Source organism: Lissotriton helveticus, chromosome 9 (assembly GCF_964261635.1).
Source record: "Lissotriton helveticus chromosome 9, aLisHel1.1, whole genome shotgun sequence".
NCBI classification, from domain to species: Eukaryota; Metazoa; Chordata; class Amphibia; order Caudata; family Salamandridae; genus Lissotriton; species Lissotriton helveticus.
This window is the reverse complement of record NC_136070.1, coordinates 718,903,383-718,918,210: the sequence shown is the minus strand read 5'-3', so window position 1 is coordinate 718,918,210 and position 14,828 is coordinate 718,903,383. Positions and strand designations below refer to the sequence as shown.

General features: G+C 46.6%; 1 protein-coding gene across 3 annotated transcripts in view; it reads left to right on the top strand.

Moving 5' to 3' along the window:
- PC (pyruvate carboxylase) overlaps positions 1 to 11,525 on the top strand; it is a 2,151,284-nt gene extending 2,139,759 nt beyond the window's left edge. For all 3 annotated transcript variants that reach the window (XM_078660828.1, XM_078660829.1, XM_078660827.1), the window contains one exon: positions 10,214 to 11,525. In XM_078660828.1, the coding sequence (XP_078516954.1) occupies positions 10,214 to 10,462 (249 nt within the window). In that variant the 3' untranslated portion in view covers positions 10,463 to 11,525. The remainder of the gene's footprint in view (positions 1 to 10,213) is intronic.
- The last annotated feature ends 3,303 nt before the right edge of the window (positions 11,526 to 14,828 follow it).

Sequence of the window (14,828 nt, the reverse complement as noted above, 5' to 3'; positions counted from 1 at the left end):
GGTGGAACAAATTTGTGGCATGGTGCACAGCAAAGGCTGTGGATCCTCTTGCTGCCCCTCTTTCTGAGGTTCTTCTCTTCCTTCTTTCTCTTGCCCAGCAGGGCTCTGCTCTGGGCACTATCAAGGGCTACCTTTCTGCCCTTTCAGCCTTTCTAAGGCTGCCTGATCAACCTTCTTTGTTCAAGTCCCTTATTGTAACTCGTTTTCTGAAGGGCATCACACACATGTTCCTTCCTGTTCCGTTTGTGATGCCTCAGTGGGACTTGAACCTTGTTCTTACGTTTCTGATGTGCGCTCCCTTTGAGCCACTCCACAACTGTCCTCTCCGCCTTCTTACTCTGAAGACTGCTTTCCTGGTTGCCATCACCTCTACCAGGAAAGTGAGTGAGCTCCAGGCTCTTTCATGTACACCCCCTTTCCTTTCTGTCCATCCGGACAAGATTGTGTTGCGTACTAAGCCATCTTTCCTGCCCAAGGTTGTCACGGCCTTCCATATCGGGCAGTCTTTATACCTTGCCCACCTTCTTTCCGCCACCGCATCCCTCTAAAGAGAAAGAGCGGCTCCACCGTCTGGACCCAAAATCTGCGCTTTCATTCTACTTGGATCGCACACGCCAGTTCCGGGTGGATGACCAACTCTGTGTTGGTTACGTGGGCGCTTAGAAGGGGCGGGCGGTGCACAAAAGGACCATCTCTTGGTGGATCATCTTGTGCATCCAGGCGTGTTACTCCTTGGCTAAGAAGGAACCCCCTGTTGGGCTGAAGGCTCATTACACTCGGGCCATGGCGACTACAACTGCCTTAGGCCAAGGAGTGCCCTTGCAGGACATTTGTCAGGCAGCTACGTGGGCCTCGCTGCACACGTTTGCGAGACACTACTGCCTGGACAGCCAAGTCCGGAGGGATGGTTTCTTTGGCCGTTGCGTCCTCCAGGACTTTCTGGTGTGATTATTGGTTCGCAGACCCACCACCGGGGTTGGTATTGCTGGGGTATCTATTCTAAGGTAAGGAATCTATCACTAACGTGTCTCTTTCAGATGCACAAGTTACTACTTGTGTAACGATATATCTGTAAGAGACATTAGTTAGTGATAGATTCCTTACCGATCCTCCCTGTTCTGCGAACTGATATCTAGGGTTCAGGTCATCCCTTTCAGGGCCTTAGTTTCAATGGCACCAGTGTTGGTTTTTAACATGGCTCTGCGTTTCTGGCGCGGAAAAGCTGTGTCTAAGAACTGACGTCAGCACGCGGAGGCGGCGTCTAAGTACTCAGACGATGTCATCACGGCGCCCACGACGCCGACGACGGACGCATAGCCGCAGACGACGCCTACCGACGCGCAAGGGTACTGCTACGCAAAATTTACGGATCCAGTCTGATGCCTGGGGATATTCTAAGGTAAGGAATCTATCACTAACTAATGTCTCTTACAGATATATCGTTACACAAGTAGTAACTTGTGCGATAGTGCTCACATGCCCACACTACTGCGAGGCTTTCTTTCTCTGGCTGTGAGTACGCCCACTCAACGTCGGACAGGATTTTGCTTCCGTAGGCCACTATGCATCTTCGTGATTCTTTGCCTGGCCTGTGTTGTGCCAAGATCGCTCCTAGCCCTACCGGGCTGGCGTCCACCGTCAATTCTGTGCATAGCAGAGGATCAAAGTATGCAAGATGGTCCACCGCTATCACTGCCTGTCTGATGGCCTCAAATGCTTTGTTGCAGTTTTCTGTCCACGTGAATGCCTGGCCTTGTTTCGTCAGGTTTCTCAGCGGTGTGCTTACCGTGGCAAAGTCTTTATGTATCTCGCGCAGGAGCTGGCAAGCGCAAGGAACGACCTCACTTCTGCAACATCGCTCTGAGGTTTTGCTTTTTCTAGCGTGTCCACTTTGCTGCGTTCTGGTTGCATTCCTTTTTTGGAGCAGATGTTTCCGAAGAACACCAGTTCGTCTCGCCCAATTTCGCACTTGTCTTCATTCAGCGTTAGCGCTGCGTGTTCCAACTGGGAGCATACGTTCCGCAATGCTTTGTCATGTTCATCATCCGATCTACCAAACACCAGAATGTCGTCACTGTAGTTCAGGCTGTTTTTACCGGCCTTATTACTTTCCTTATTATCTCTTGAAATATTTCAGCCGCCGATGAGATTCCAAAACATAGTCGCTTGTATCGAAAGAGACCCATGTGCGTGGAGAATGTTGTAATATATCTGGACTGAGGGTCAAGCTCTAGCTGATGATAACCTTTGCACAGGTCCAGCTCTGAGAATCTGCACTTTCGTGTCAGGCAGCTGATCATGCCGTCGAGGTGTGGTCCAGGGTGTCTTTCACGTTCAATTGCTGTGTTCGGTATTCTCATGCCAACACAGATGCAAATTTTGGATGTGTTCTTCTTTGGCACGGCCACTATTGGCGACACCCATGGTATCGGTCCCTCTGCCGGCTCTATGATGTCCTGACTTAGCAATGCTTGTATTTCTTCCTCCACTTGCGGTTGCAAGTGTATCGGCCCTCGCCTGTGGTGTTGAGCCACTGGTTTTAGTGCTTCATTGATGTGCAGTGTTATTTGTCCTCCTTTTAGTTTCCCTAATCCATGTAGGATTCCGGTATAATCTCGCAGGATGATCTTCTTCTCTGACATGTGGTACGTCATTGCGAGGAGGCCTATTTACCTGCGCTGTAACATTGCTCAGTAGGCATGCTGCTGGAATGTCACCCTTTAGTACATGTATGCATTCTTAGCTTGTTTGGCCTTTATATCTGTGTCTCTGTAAATTTTCCAATGTTCATCACTGGTTTTCTTGATTCCCCACGTGAATACGTCAACTCTGGATGACACCAGCGCTGGCTTTACTTCAATTTTTTCATACTCGGATACACACATGATGTTGCATGTGGCTCCGCTGTCTAACACGAAACGCGTTTTGTGTTGCCCCACATCTATGGTCACGGTCTCACTTTTTGTCACTTGATTCTTCTCCATCAGGTGGATGCTTTCTCGCCCCGTGTCGTCTTTTGCGGACACAGCAACGGCATCGGACATTAGGTATAGTGGTTCTACCTTTTCTTCCTCCGCTTCTCCTTCAGATTCAGCTGATGAACTGCGGTTTGTCGTTTCCATGTGCCTGGCATACCTGCTCGTCATAATTCGCGGTCTTCCCGGTCTTCCTCTACCGCTTCTAAATTGTACACCCAGACATGCGCTTGCGAAGTGATTGCTCCTGTTGTATTTCTTGCATGTCTGACCCATTGCCGGGCACGCGCCTGTGTGTGGGAATTCAAGTCCACATCTGTTGCAAGTCTTTTCTTGATGTTTCCTTGTCGGCTGCTCATTATTCCCTTTCTTCCAGGTGTTCGTGCGGCTGCTCCCTACCATGCGGTTTGCTTGTTCTATTCGCCGTTCCTTACCCCGCTCCATCTGTTTTGCTTGCATCGTCGTCCTCGCTTCGGCCCTCGCCAACGATAGAATTTTCTCCAGTGAGGCTTGTTCTTTCAGAATTAGGGCGCGTAATTCCGTGTCACGACATCCCTCGATGATGCGCAGGCGAATCTCTTGTTCGTTGTCAAACTTGTCAAATTCACAGTGTGTTACCATCTTGCATAGCCGTGTCGCAAAGTCATCAAGGGATTCGTCTGTGTGCTGAAATGTGATTGTGAAGGTGTATCTCTCTAAATCAATGTTTCTTTGTGGATCAAATCTGCTTGAGAGGCACTTTATTAGCCCTTTGTATGTCGTCGTTTCTTCATCCGGGAGTGTCACTAGTAGGTCTTTTACTTCATCGCCTACAAGGTTTAGAAACAGATCCATTTGCTTGGCGTCTGTTACATGTAACGTTCAAACTTGCGAATCCATCGCTCCCATCTGATCCCTACTTGTGGCTCCGATAAGTTGAACAGGAGGGGTCTACGGTATTGAGCGCTCTGCTTCTCACTCCTTTGTTCAGTCATATTGGGGACTGTGGCGCCTCTTCCTCACTTTAATTTTCTTCTTTCATCTTTGTTTGCTTGACTTCCACTACTTCCTGTGGTTTCACTGGCTTCCTTTGAGCTCCTTTCTCTTGTTCTGTGTGCTGTCTCTTTATGTTCCTGTTATTTGGGCTTTAATCTATTCCTGCCCTTGTTTCTTTCTCATTATTTCTGTCTTTGTTACTTGTACTTCTTTTTCTTCGCTTTATTTCATGTATTTGGCCCTTCTTGCCCTTTTTATCCTTATTTTTCCTTTGTATTCGTCTATTTTCCTGACCTCAAAATGGCCGCCGGGCTTTTCTTGCTTCCTATTGACCGCTTAGCCTGGTTTTAAGATGGCCGCCGCTATTCTCACGAGCTCTCGCACGTGACTTCCAAGTCTCTTGCGCTTCTTTTTAGGATGCTTTTCAGGGAAGCTTCTTACCGGCAAGATGATTACTCCCCGTCTTCCTTCACTGGGCCTGTTGCGGCCGGGGTGGGCTCCCGCACCGTCGTTCTGCTTGGCCACAGGGACCAGGGTGGGCTCCTGGCTCCGTATTTTGTTACTGCTGGGCACCGGACACACGCTAGATTCTGCTCCCCCCACCTTCGTCGCCAGTTGTCGTGTCTACTGTCTCGACAGGAGTCAGTAGCTTTGATCAGGTATGTTTATTCTCTTTAGTACAGCTTGCTTCCCCACGTCCTGCCCCGTCCCCAGTTCCTGTGCGTCTCCCCTTTTCATCCCTTGACCGGAACTGGAGTCTGGTTCCTTGCCCCCTCCCCCCAGTCATTGTTCAGGGTCCTAGTGCCCTGTGTCCAGGTCACGACAGTAAGATAGCTTGGTTGGCTAATGTACTCACTGGAGAGACCTAATTGTTACCCGTGGGTCATGGGTTGCAGTGTGGTTTTTAGTAAGCTAGTTTCCAAAGCTCCCCCACCTGCTGTGCAGTTCAGATTTTTGTATAATCTGCAGTTTTCAGATTTGGATCCCGGCAAGGGAAAGTCACCCTTTCTATTTGCAGAGGTCAATAAAACGGAAACCCCACAGATGGAAAATTCCATTAAACATTAATAGCAGCCAATAACAACTCAGTTTGTGGTGCACACTGTATAGGTAGGCTGTGCTCATTAGTATTATGGGGTACATTCTTGTAGGTAAAGGCAAACATCAAATTTTAGGGGCGCTCACCATTTTACCATGGCAACCTTGAGCTCTGCGCTCTGAGTTTCTTGTGCTTCAAGGGTGGCCAGCTGTGTGTAGGTCTCGCTGTCAGACATTCTGGCAAGTGCTTCAGTTTTTATGCTAGGTATTTTTATGTTGTTTGGTGTCACCGGTTTACTTTTTGCTGGTCAGTCAGTCCGTCCGCCTGCCTCCTCCCTTCGGCTTGCCAGGGCCTGCTTCGCATGCTCTGGCTTTCCACAGGAGTGAGAGGAATTGTCTGGCAATGCGGCTTGAGGTTCTTAGAGATCTGACACAAGGGAGGGTGAGTAAGCGTGTTAGGGCATGGAATGTGTGCCTGTGCACTCCAGATATGCATATCTATGCTGCAACTCGGCTGAGGCCAGTGGGTGAATCCAACACACTAGAGGGCCTCCCAGAGGCCTTCCACGTCCAGCACATGACACAGAAGAGATACCGGTGACAGGCTCATCGGACTAAGAGAAATCTTAGGTTTGGCGCTGGTGACCGCAGTAGCACCCAAGGCTGCCTAAGACGGCAGAAGCAAGCCCGACAGACGTTAAGATCTTTAGCGCACTTGGTAGATGCCCCCAAAACATGATTGTGACTCAGGAAACCCCACCCTGGCATAGCTGATGAGATTAAGATCCAGGCAGAGTCTAGTACCGACCTCACCCTGCGCTCAAATGTGAGACTGCCGCCACTTCATTAATGTCGCTAGTTTTGCATTAAAACAAGCGCTAGAATGAAATTTGGGTATGCACTTTTCCACACACGCACCTAAACCATTATAATCAAAACATACTTGTTTCAGTAGCGTATGTTAAACAAAAATGAAATAATTACTTACTGCCTTTGTTCAGTTTTATTTATAGGCTTCCTGCTTGCTCCCTTAGATGACTAGCGCTGCAACTGCGCAGTACGCTGGTGCATGCGATGCGAAAAGTGGTGACCCCGATCTGCATTTGTCCATACAACTTGGGAGGAAGCATGTGATGATTCAACACTTAGGAGGGAGGACGGGCTGACGTCACACGTCCAGGCCGTTTCTGGCTGTGTGTGCGCGCGCCGTCCGTGTGCCTCATGAAAACGCAGAAGGCCCCCGCATCACCCCAGATCTGGGCCTTAAAACATAGTTTTTTTGCTCACCATGCCATTCCAGTTTGAACACAGCCATATGCACATCAGTCTTGACCCTGTGCCTCATGGGAACAGTCCAGCCCGAACTGCCAAGCTAAGTCCCCCCTAGACTGGAAACAAGCATCCTAGGACCGATTTTCGGGGTTTTATCCCTCATCAGTCAGAATTGCATGACTAGTGGCATGGAGAGCACAGGACCCACGTCTGGGCATACCCGTTCCACTCCGGGTGATAAATGCAAGAAGAACAGTTGATGGTCAGAATGCAGAACAATGTCATACATTCACCCCAGTACAGAGATCTGGGCCTAAATCCATAGTTGTTTTGCTCACCATGCCATTCCAGTTTGAACCCAGCCCTATGCAAATCAGTCTTGACCCTGCGCCCAATGGGAACAGTCCAACCCGCACTGCCAAGCTAAGTCCTCCCTGGACTGGAAACAAGCATCCTAGGATCGGTTTCGCGGTTTCACCCTTCATCAGCCAGGATAACGTGACTCTAGTGGCATGGAGAGCATGGGAGTGCAGACTGGTACCCATGGAAGATATGGCAAATAAAATATTTTAAGACACGTGGTAATTGAATATAGAGCCCTGAAATAATTAACACATGCCTATTAGTAATCAGTTTAGGGAAATTACTAGGGGCCTTCACAGTAAAGGAGGCTCAACGAGTGTAGAGCTAAAAATGACACCCATATTTAGGAACCTTAAAATGTAAGTGGAGTTCAGATTTACACCCACAGTATCACATCATATATTGACAAGTAAACCCATTCTCAAAGTATTCCTCCTAATCTGTCCATTTTTAATGTTTTTGGATGTAAGGTTTACAACTTTATCCACCGACCTTCAACATGGGGCTGTCCTACCTCTGGCACTCGTTCAATATTGAAGTCAAGCAGCCTGTATACCAGAATGTGACCCACACCCCATACTATGGCGAGGCAGTATCCTTTACCAGCATGTGGCTGAAGCAGTGTGCACCAGTGCATGACAATCAGTAAAGTAAATACAAATGATAATTCCCGAGGCATTAATGGTTGTTACTTTAACAATCCAAGAAATAAAAAGTGGCAATAATAAACTGCATATTTTAATATTAGTTATCCATAACTCGCAGCGTAATAATACGAAATCACCAGCTCAATAACTAAAAAGAATGTGCGTTTAAGATCTATTGAGCTTAGCTCTGCAACAAATAAGAAAGATAAGGAAGTGAAGGCTTTCCAGGTGCTTCTTGAAAGCATCAGCAACTAGCTGACTTCGGTAGCATTTGTTCTGCTAGACCCGTTGTTTTTTTTCTGAACTTCAATTTGTGCAGATCAATGTCCTCGTTATAGCATTCCTCGGATCCAGAGGGCAAAGGGGATAGTTAGCGTTTCAGACGGTTCTTTTTCCTCATATAATTATGAAGCATCTGTGAAGTATGGGCTTGCGTGGTCAGCCATTGCAGAGCTTTCTCTCGCTCTTTGTCTGAAGGGAGAGAGAGTTAAAACCTCAATAGATTCATCAGAAGGAATATGAAAAAAATCTTATTCTAAATAACACTTTCATGGTGGAAATTAGGTTCTTGGATTTAAAGAGAGGTACCCCTACCGATGACCCAAAAAAAAAAAAAAAAAAAGAAACCTCACTTTGGTTAGATCAAAATATGGTTCTGAGAGAATCTCTTCCCAGCCGTTAGTAGCTATGGCACACAACATGCAGCACCCAGAGAAGTGCATGCTACGTTTAAGCAGTACCAACAATTGTAAATTGAAGAACTCTGCACAATAACATTCCCAAACCAATTCAGAAAAATAGACAAAAGTTTAATGAGTAACAACACACCAATGTTCTCAAAGTAGGGGAATGGGAACCTGGAGGTGTGGATTTTTAAAGCTGCAGAACTAAAAGCACCTAGAAAAAGTCAAGCACCAACTATTTCAGGCCAACTGCAATGGAGCAGACGTCTGTTATCCCAAGTGGGTTGTCCCAGTCAAAGCCATTACATATAGACTTAGTCTCCAACTGCTGGCAAAGCTTATTCTGTCTCTTCTGCGGCCGCTGTTTCCCCAGGGAAGGCTTTCTAGGCACCAGGTTTCTCTCCAGCCACATGGTCTGCAGGGTCTTACCTCTGTAGTCTACTGAGGCCTCTCGGATTTAGGAGGAGTCTTGCTTTTTGTGTTCCTGAAACAGGTAAACCATAGGCCAACCACTTGAGCCTTGCAGAGCAGTTGCAGTTCACGAGTACCACCAGGATTCAGATTACCTTGAGTCCTCTTCTTCCAGTAGAAGTCAGATGTTAGGATTATTCTTCCAGTAGGACCTTCTTCAGATGGGGTTTTCCCAGGTCCTGGAATGTTCTAAGGAGGAGGTGTTTGAGGTGCCCAAGTAATCCTGCACACCAGCCAGTGAGGGGAGAAAATCTGTCACCCAATATTAACTATTTTCTCACAGTCTCTCCACCGCCTTATTCAGCACTTTCTCTTACTGTAAAATTACTCATGATCCCTTGCGTCAACATAGCAGGACCTACCTGTCACAAGGCAGGCCAGTCTTCAGTGTCACAGGCACTCACCCTACCTGAAGGGGTCAAAACTAGTTTCCCCTCCTACTGTGACTGATACCGTACTGTCCAGGGGGCTCTAGGGATGAGTAGGAAAAGCTGTTCCTGGCATCTCCAAGTCAAAAGCGGTGTAGAGCGATAGCTTCCCTTTATTCTGCCAATTGTTCCTGTCCATGACCAGGTAGCTAATCCCTGCTAACTGGTCAGTCGCTAACTCCTAATGGCCTTTTCTGGGTCCAGAAGCATGCGCTTGTCTCCTGAACCAGAATCATTAGCACGCTCAGCCAAGGATCCGGTTTTCAGCTATTGAGGCATGATAATTGAGGAACTGTTTGTAAGCCATTCCTGGCACAGGCAGTCTTGTAAACCCGTGAGAGGCTGTTAGTTCACCTGTTTCACCTCAAAGGCACAGAATAAATGGGTGGAACTGACTTCAGGACACCGTTGAGGTCGTCTTGTGCCTCTGATGACGTCACATGCAGAGCCTTTCCATTGTGACGTCCTCATCGACGTGGGAGAGCTGACGAGAAAAGTTTCTGTGGAATGCTGCACATTGGGGTAATTCAAAAGCTGAGGAATCCACAGGCGGATACTGTATCCACCAGAAAAAGTGTTACTGAATGTAAGTAACTTTCGCTGTAAGAAGTAGTGTATGAAGGGATGGGTACAAGGCTATTTTGAATTTCATGAAAGTTGGGAAACAAATTTTAGGAGAACCCTCTAAGGGAATTTGGTAACTTAAGGACTTTGCCAACCCCGTACAAATATCAGACACATGTGACAACTTTTTGGCCTTGATAAAGGGGTGGTCCCCTGAAACACGTGTTGGCTGTATCTTTGGAGGTTTTAAGAAATTGGTCAATAAAAGATTATGAACTTTGAACTATTCACAATGGAATTCATTTTGCTTCATGTATGTGATATTAAATGTGTGGAATCCGATCTCCTGTGGAGTCTAGTTGTGCAGAAGTACGCCTTTGGGGTTTGGTGTTGGAAGTGGGGTGCGGTGCAATAATTTCCTTGTTACCCCGAGCTTTAATTAGAATTCGATTTTTGAGTAAGTTGAGGCCTTCCTTAATGCATTCAGTAAAGATATTCAGACATTCTAACGAGCGCTCAACAGTAGAGATACATCGGATTAAGAACACCACTTAGTATGCTGTTGGAAACATTTATTTTTTTCAGTCAAAGTGTGACTACCTTTCAGCTGGCTAGTAATTTTGCCAGCTTTCTACTTACTATGCAGTAGTCTTCAGGCTACACAGATTAGGTAAAATAGTTGTAACCCGTTGCATAGGAATATCACGAGTAAGCGTTATTGTGCCCGATTGTAAATGCTTTGCTATTTTCTAGACAGTGGTTCCCCACTTAATAGACCATCTATTTCTTTCCTGCAGGAGTTGCACTTCCACCCAAAGGCCCTGAAGGACGTGAAGGGCCAGATCGGGGCCCCTATGCCTGGGAAAGTGATAGACATCAAGGTGAAGGAGGGTAGCAAGATCGAGAAGGGACAGTCCCTCTGCGTGCTGAGTGCCATGAAAATGGAGACGGTGGTCAACTCTCCTTTGTCTGGCACCATCAAAAAGATCTATGTGAAGCCGGACATGAGCCTGGAAGGGGATGACCTGATTCTGGAGATTGAGTAGACGCCATCCACTCTTACACTTCGTTACGAAGCAGACCCCCTTTGCTCTTTGGCAGAGGGAGCCATGTTTACACCGACATGCTATCCATTGTGCTGAAAGGAGAGATTACATTCTTTGGAGGATCCCAAACTGTCATGGTTACATGGAACTGTCGCTAGGGTTGGGGAGTTTGATAACATCCCCTGCGCCGCCTGGGACTTGTGTAAAAAATCTGATGAATCATGGCTCAAGTTTCCCTTGCCACAAATGTAATTTTTTTGTACTTGTCCTCCATTTTATGTTAAGTAACTTGTGATAGATGGGATTTGGCTGATGTTGTCGTGTCCGTACCACTGGTTGAATAGTTCGACCTTACTGGAAAGTTTTTTCAGAAGTGGGTTAAGCAGTGCAACAATGTATTAGATAGAATTATAAAAGCAAATACCTGGCATTGCCTTAACCCAGTTTACATTGTGCAGCTTGGGGCTTCTGTAGATTGTAGTTCCGTATGAGGAGTGCAGGCATCGGCATGCTGTCAAATGGGAGTCCCGCTTTATACATTCGATTTTTCTGGTGTCCACATACATTATGTAAAGGAAGGTGACTTGTTTGCATCTCTGTAGAATTTGACTCTATCTAAGCCTTCTACTGAATTTGGATCTCAGTTAAAGAATGTATTCCTAACTGCTTCTGCCAATAGGAATAAGTCCATAGAGCCTCATCTCAGACCATGCCCGCACAGTCCCTTCTACCGCTATTTCTTCTTGAATTACTCCACCTTATGCAGCTTAACACAGTAGCATGGCTTTTGTTTACAACTCCAGGATGCACTTAATGAAAGCTTACTAATGTGTATATATAGCACAAGCCAAAAAAGGCAAGAGATTAGCTGTTCAAAAGTACAATGAACAATATGTTTTAAATTTACCTGGTCAGTATACCAAGTAACCAAACTAGACTTGTAAATTGAGTGTTGGCCCAAACAGGGACGCAAGATTGGAGGCTATAAGTGGTCCTTAATTCAGTCTCTCTAAATACTCCTGAATCATAAATACTAATAAAACACTATTTGTAAAAAAAAAAACCTTGTGAATGCTCTCTTTGATTTGTAATGTAGTTGAGTTCGACTTTCACAGGTCTAAAGTGAAACAAATACTTTTCTGGTAAGCTTGATATGTTTCATAATGCACATACGAAGCGTGCCATCTAATGTCTTTTTTGTCGATGAGTTGCTTCCACTGCTGAGAGTCAAAGCAGAAGCGTTCTGAGACTCATGATAGTTGTAGTGCGATCAGGGACTACTGCTTGTGGGATAGAGATGGCTCCTGTTGCCTCTGGGTATTATCCCTGAATAAACCCTAAACCCACCTGGGTTCTCTGACCTCCATCAGTGAGGTGGATGAAAAGGACAACCCCCAAAAGAAAGGTGTATGCTTATGTTTGTGTTCTGTTGGGTGTTACATTGTGTGTGGTTTACCTACAGAAGGTGGTAGGGGTCGGAAATCCCGTCTGCTTTCTAAAGAACCCTATTTTGTTCTTTATTGAAGGCCGAAGACCGAGGTGAAGAGTAAGTAGGGTCTGTGGTTGCTACAGGGCAGTCACGGTGAAAGATAGGCTAGATATCCATTGTTATATGACCTTAGAATCGATTTAGCAGTCTGCATATAATGTGGTCTGAGCTGGCAAATTTGCAAAGGTGACGTTTTGTTTCCTAATTATATGTGTGTAAAAAAAAATGTTTTATGGGTTATTTGTGGTTACCCTTTGGTTAGATTAAATTTGTTTGTGAGAACCGTGGAGCACTAGGAACAATACCACCCAAGCATTGACCGTTCTGATCATATCAATAACAGCATTGTATCAACAAGCGTAATGAACCTGCTTATGTGCCGGCACAGCCTTCGGGGTGGCTGAGTGGACTAAAGAATGGTGATGGATTAAACCCAGATCAGTTGACTGGGGGTGAGTGTTTGATTTGTTCAAACACTCCGTCCATCATCCCCTTTTGTATCGCTTCGGCTGTGTGCAGCAGGGGATGAGCTCAGATCCTAGACCAAACGCCAGATGCTGCTCTCATAATCCATATGAATGTAGCCCATTGTGTAATGGCCATGCAATTGAATTTGGCACTTAGGATCTCGCCTCTAATTAGGCCCTGCAATTGGCTGCTGCGTGGACAAAAGCCACTACGCACTGCTTATGGCACCGCAGTATAAGCGGTTACTTGCATGGCCTTGCTTTGTGGGGACATAGCCTACTACACACAGCCTTTGCACCTGCACAGGTCCACATAATCAAGTTTAGCTGGTTCCTGTGCCCAGCCAATATGTGGACATAACCCATTACACGCAACCTTATGTCATGTGCATTTCATTCTCATAAATTCCCAACATCCTGAGTCCACTGAACCGGCTGCATGCATTATTTTCCAGTCTGCACTGGTGACTGGGCAGAGGGTGTGGTCAAAGACCCCCAGCGCCCATTTCAACCATTCCTAAATACCGATATCCTTTGCAATTTTATTAGTCGGAGAATCAGTGATGTGAATGACTATATACTTCGCAATGCTCAAGAGCATAGTTTTGCCTCCCTCCAACCCCCCCTCCCCCTTTCCAAAAAAAAGCCCAAGGCACTTTCTCAGCTGGCCGTATGCCCTGTTTGCTGTTGCGCCATCCCTCCATGCTAATGTCAATTCCTCCCTTTCTTTGCCCTTCAATACATATCCAGAGCTCCGCAGTTGTGTTCCATTGATTTCCAATTCTTTCATAATGTGCTAGAGAACGTTGTCCCCTCTGTAAATTACTGGATTAAAGCCATGCCGAAATTGCAGGAAAAACAGGTCGGTGACCAATCTACATGAGATCTGCCTCTTGTGCTGTGGTTCGACACATGACTCATTTGTGCAACAAATATGTTCTTATGGGCTCGAAGGCCGTCTGAGTCTGGGAGGTGAAATCTTGTTGCCGAGACCAAGAAGAGGTTGCGGTTGAAGCACTAGTTGGGTTTCCCTGACGCAGTCCCATTCTTGAACTAATTCCCACAAAATGTCCACTTTCAGTTCAGTTTTCTGGTAATTTGGAGTCGAAGTCTGTTAGAAATGGGATTTCCGGTTGGTTGAGGATTGCGCCAAAGCCAGGCAGAAACCACCACTCTAGTCAGGGCAAGGGAGTTACACGCCAAAGATAACCCCTGCTCACCCTCTAGGCAACGTGGTGCGAGCAGTAAGGCTTATCCCGGAGGCTATGTAAGTTAAGTGTTTGCGCGCACACCCAGCAACAACACCCAAGGCCCACCACAAAGGAAACTCCACACAAGGTTATATATATAAATAGCCTTTGTATTATACCAAACACATTAAATAAAAACACACACTTTACAATGTGCCAACAGGCACGGGCAGAATTTACAGGGGATGTATGTACAGGACAGGGCCACATGGACCACTGTCAGGAATAAGCACTTTTAGAACTGGGATACTTGTTAGAATCAGCACTTAGGACATAGCACATATAATAACTTGTCGCACAAAATAGAAAATAGAGCACACAACCAATAATCACTGGTAACATGTAAGTACAACCTACGCAACCCTAACCACCTTAGGAAAGTATTACGCAGGGAACCAGGAACTCACTAGCAACACCTGTACTAGGAAGAACAACCACCTAAGTATCACTATACGTTTAGGGGTATAGGCCTAAGAACATCACACATGGTGCATCACAACATTCAGAGGTGTAGGGAAAAACACATGATGCATAAACATACATTCAGCGGTGTAGGGAAAAGCACATGACGCATAAAAACACATTCAGACATGCAGCAAAGAACAATTGCGTAGAAATCACATAGGCCACAACCTGTGACTGTCCCCAGGCAAACTGGCCTCTCTGGGGCTGAAACGCCCTGTGTCCCAAGTGTCAGGGGGCCTAAACGGAGCAGCTGCCCACTAAGTACTGGGCAGCTGTAGCAGCAATGGGGCCAACATGTTGGAGCCTCGTGGGCTCTGAACACAAAAGCACTCGTGGCCCCATGAGCCTCGCAGGGCTCGAGAACAAAATGTGGGGCAAGGTGGGAGCGGCCCGATGCCTTCCGGGGCAGCTCTACCACTAAGGAAAATGCCCCCTTGGAGCCTCTCAGGGCTCGTAGTCAAGATATGTTGCCAAGAGCCTCTTGGGCTCTAAATACAAGAAATGCTGCCTTCGTTTGAATCCCTCGTGTACTCGAAACAAGCAAACTGCCCCACTCTTGGGACGGGCAACAACAATCTGCCCCGATATGCCCCCTCTCCCTCTCAGCACTAAGGAGACTCGTGGGAGCGTCCCACTACCAGTCGGGGCCGCTCGGGGACCTAAATACAAAGAGCGCCTTCGGTGGAGTCCCTCTT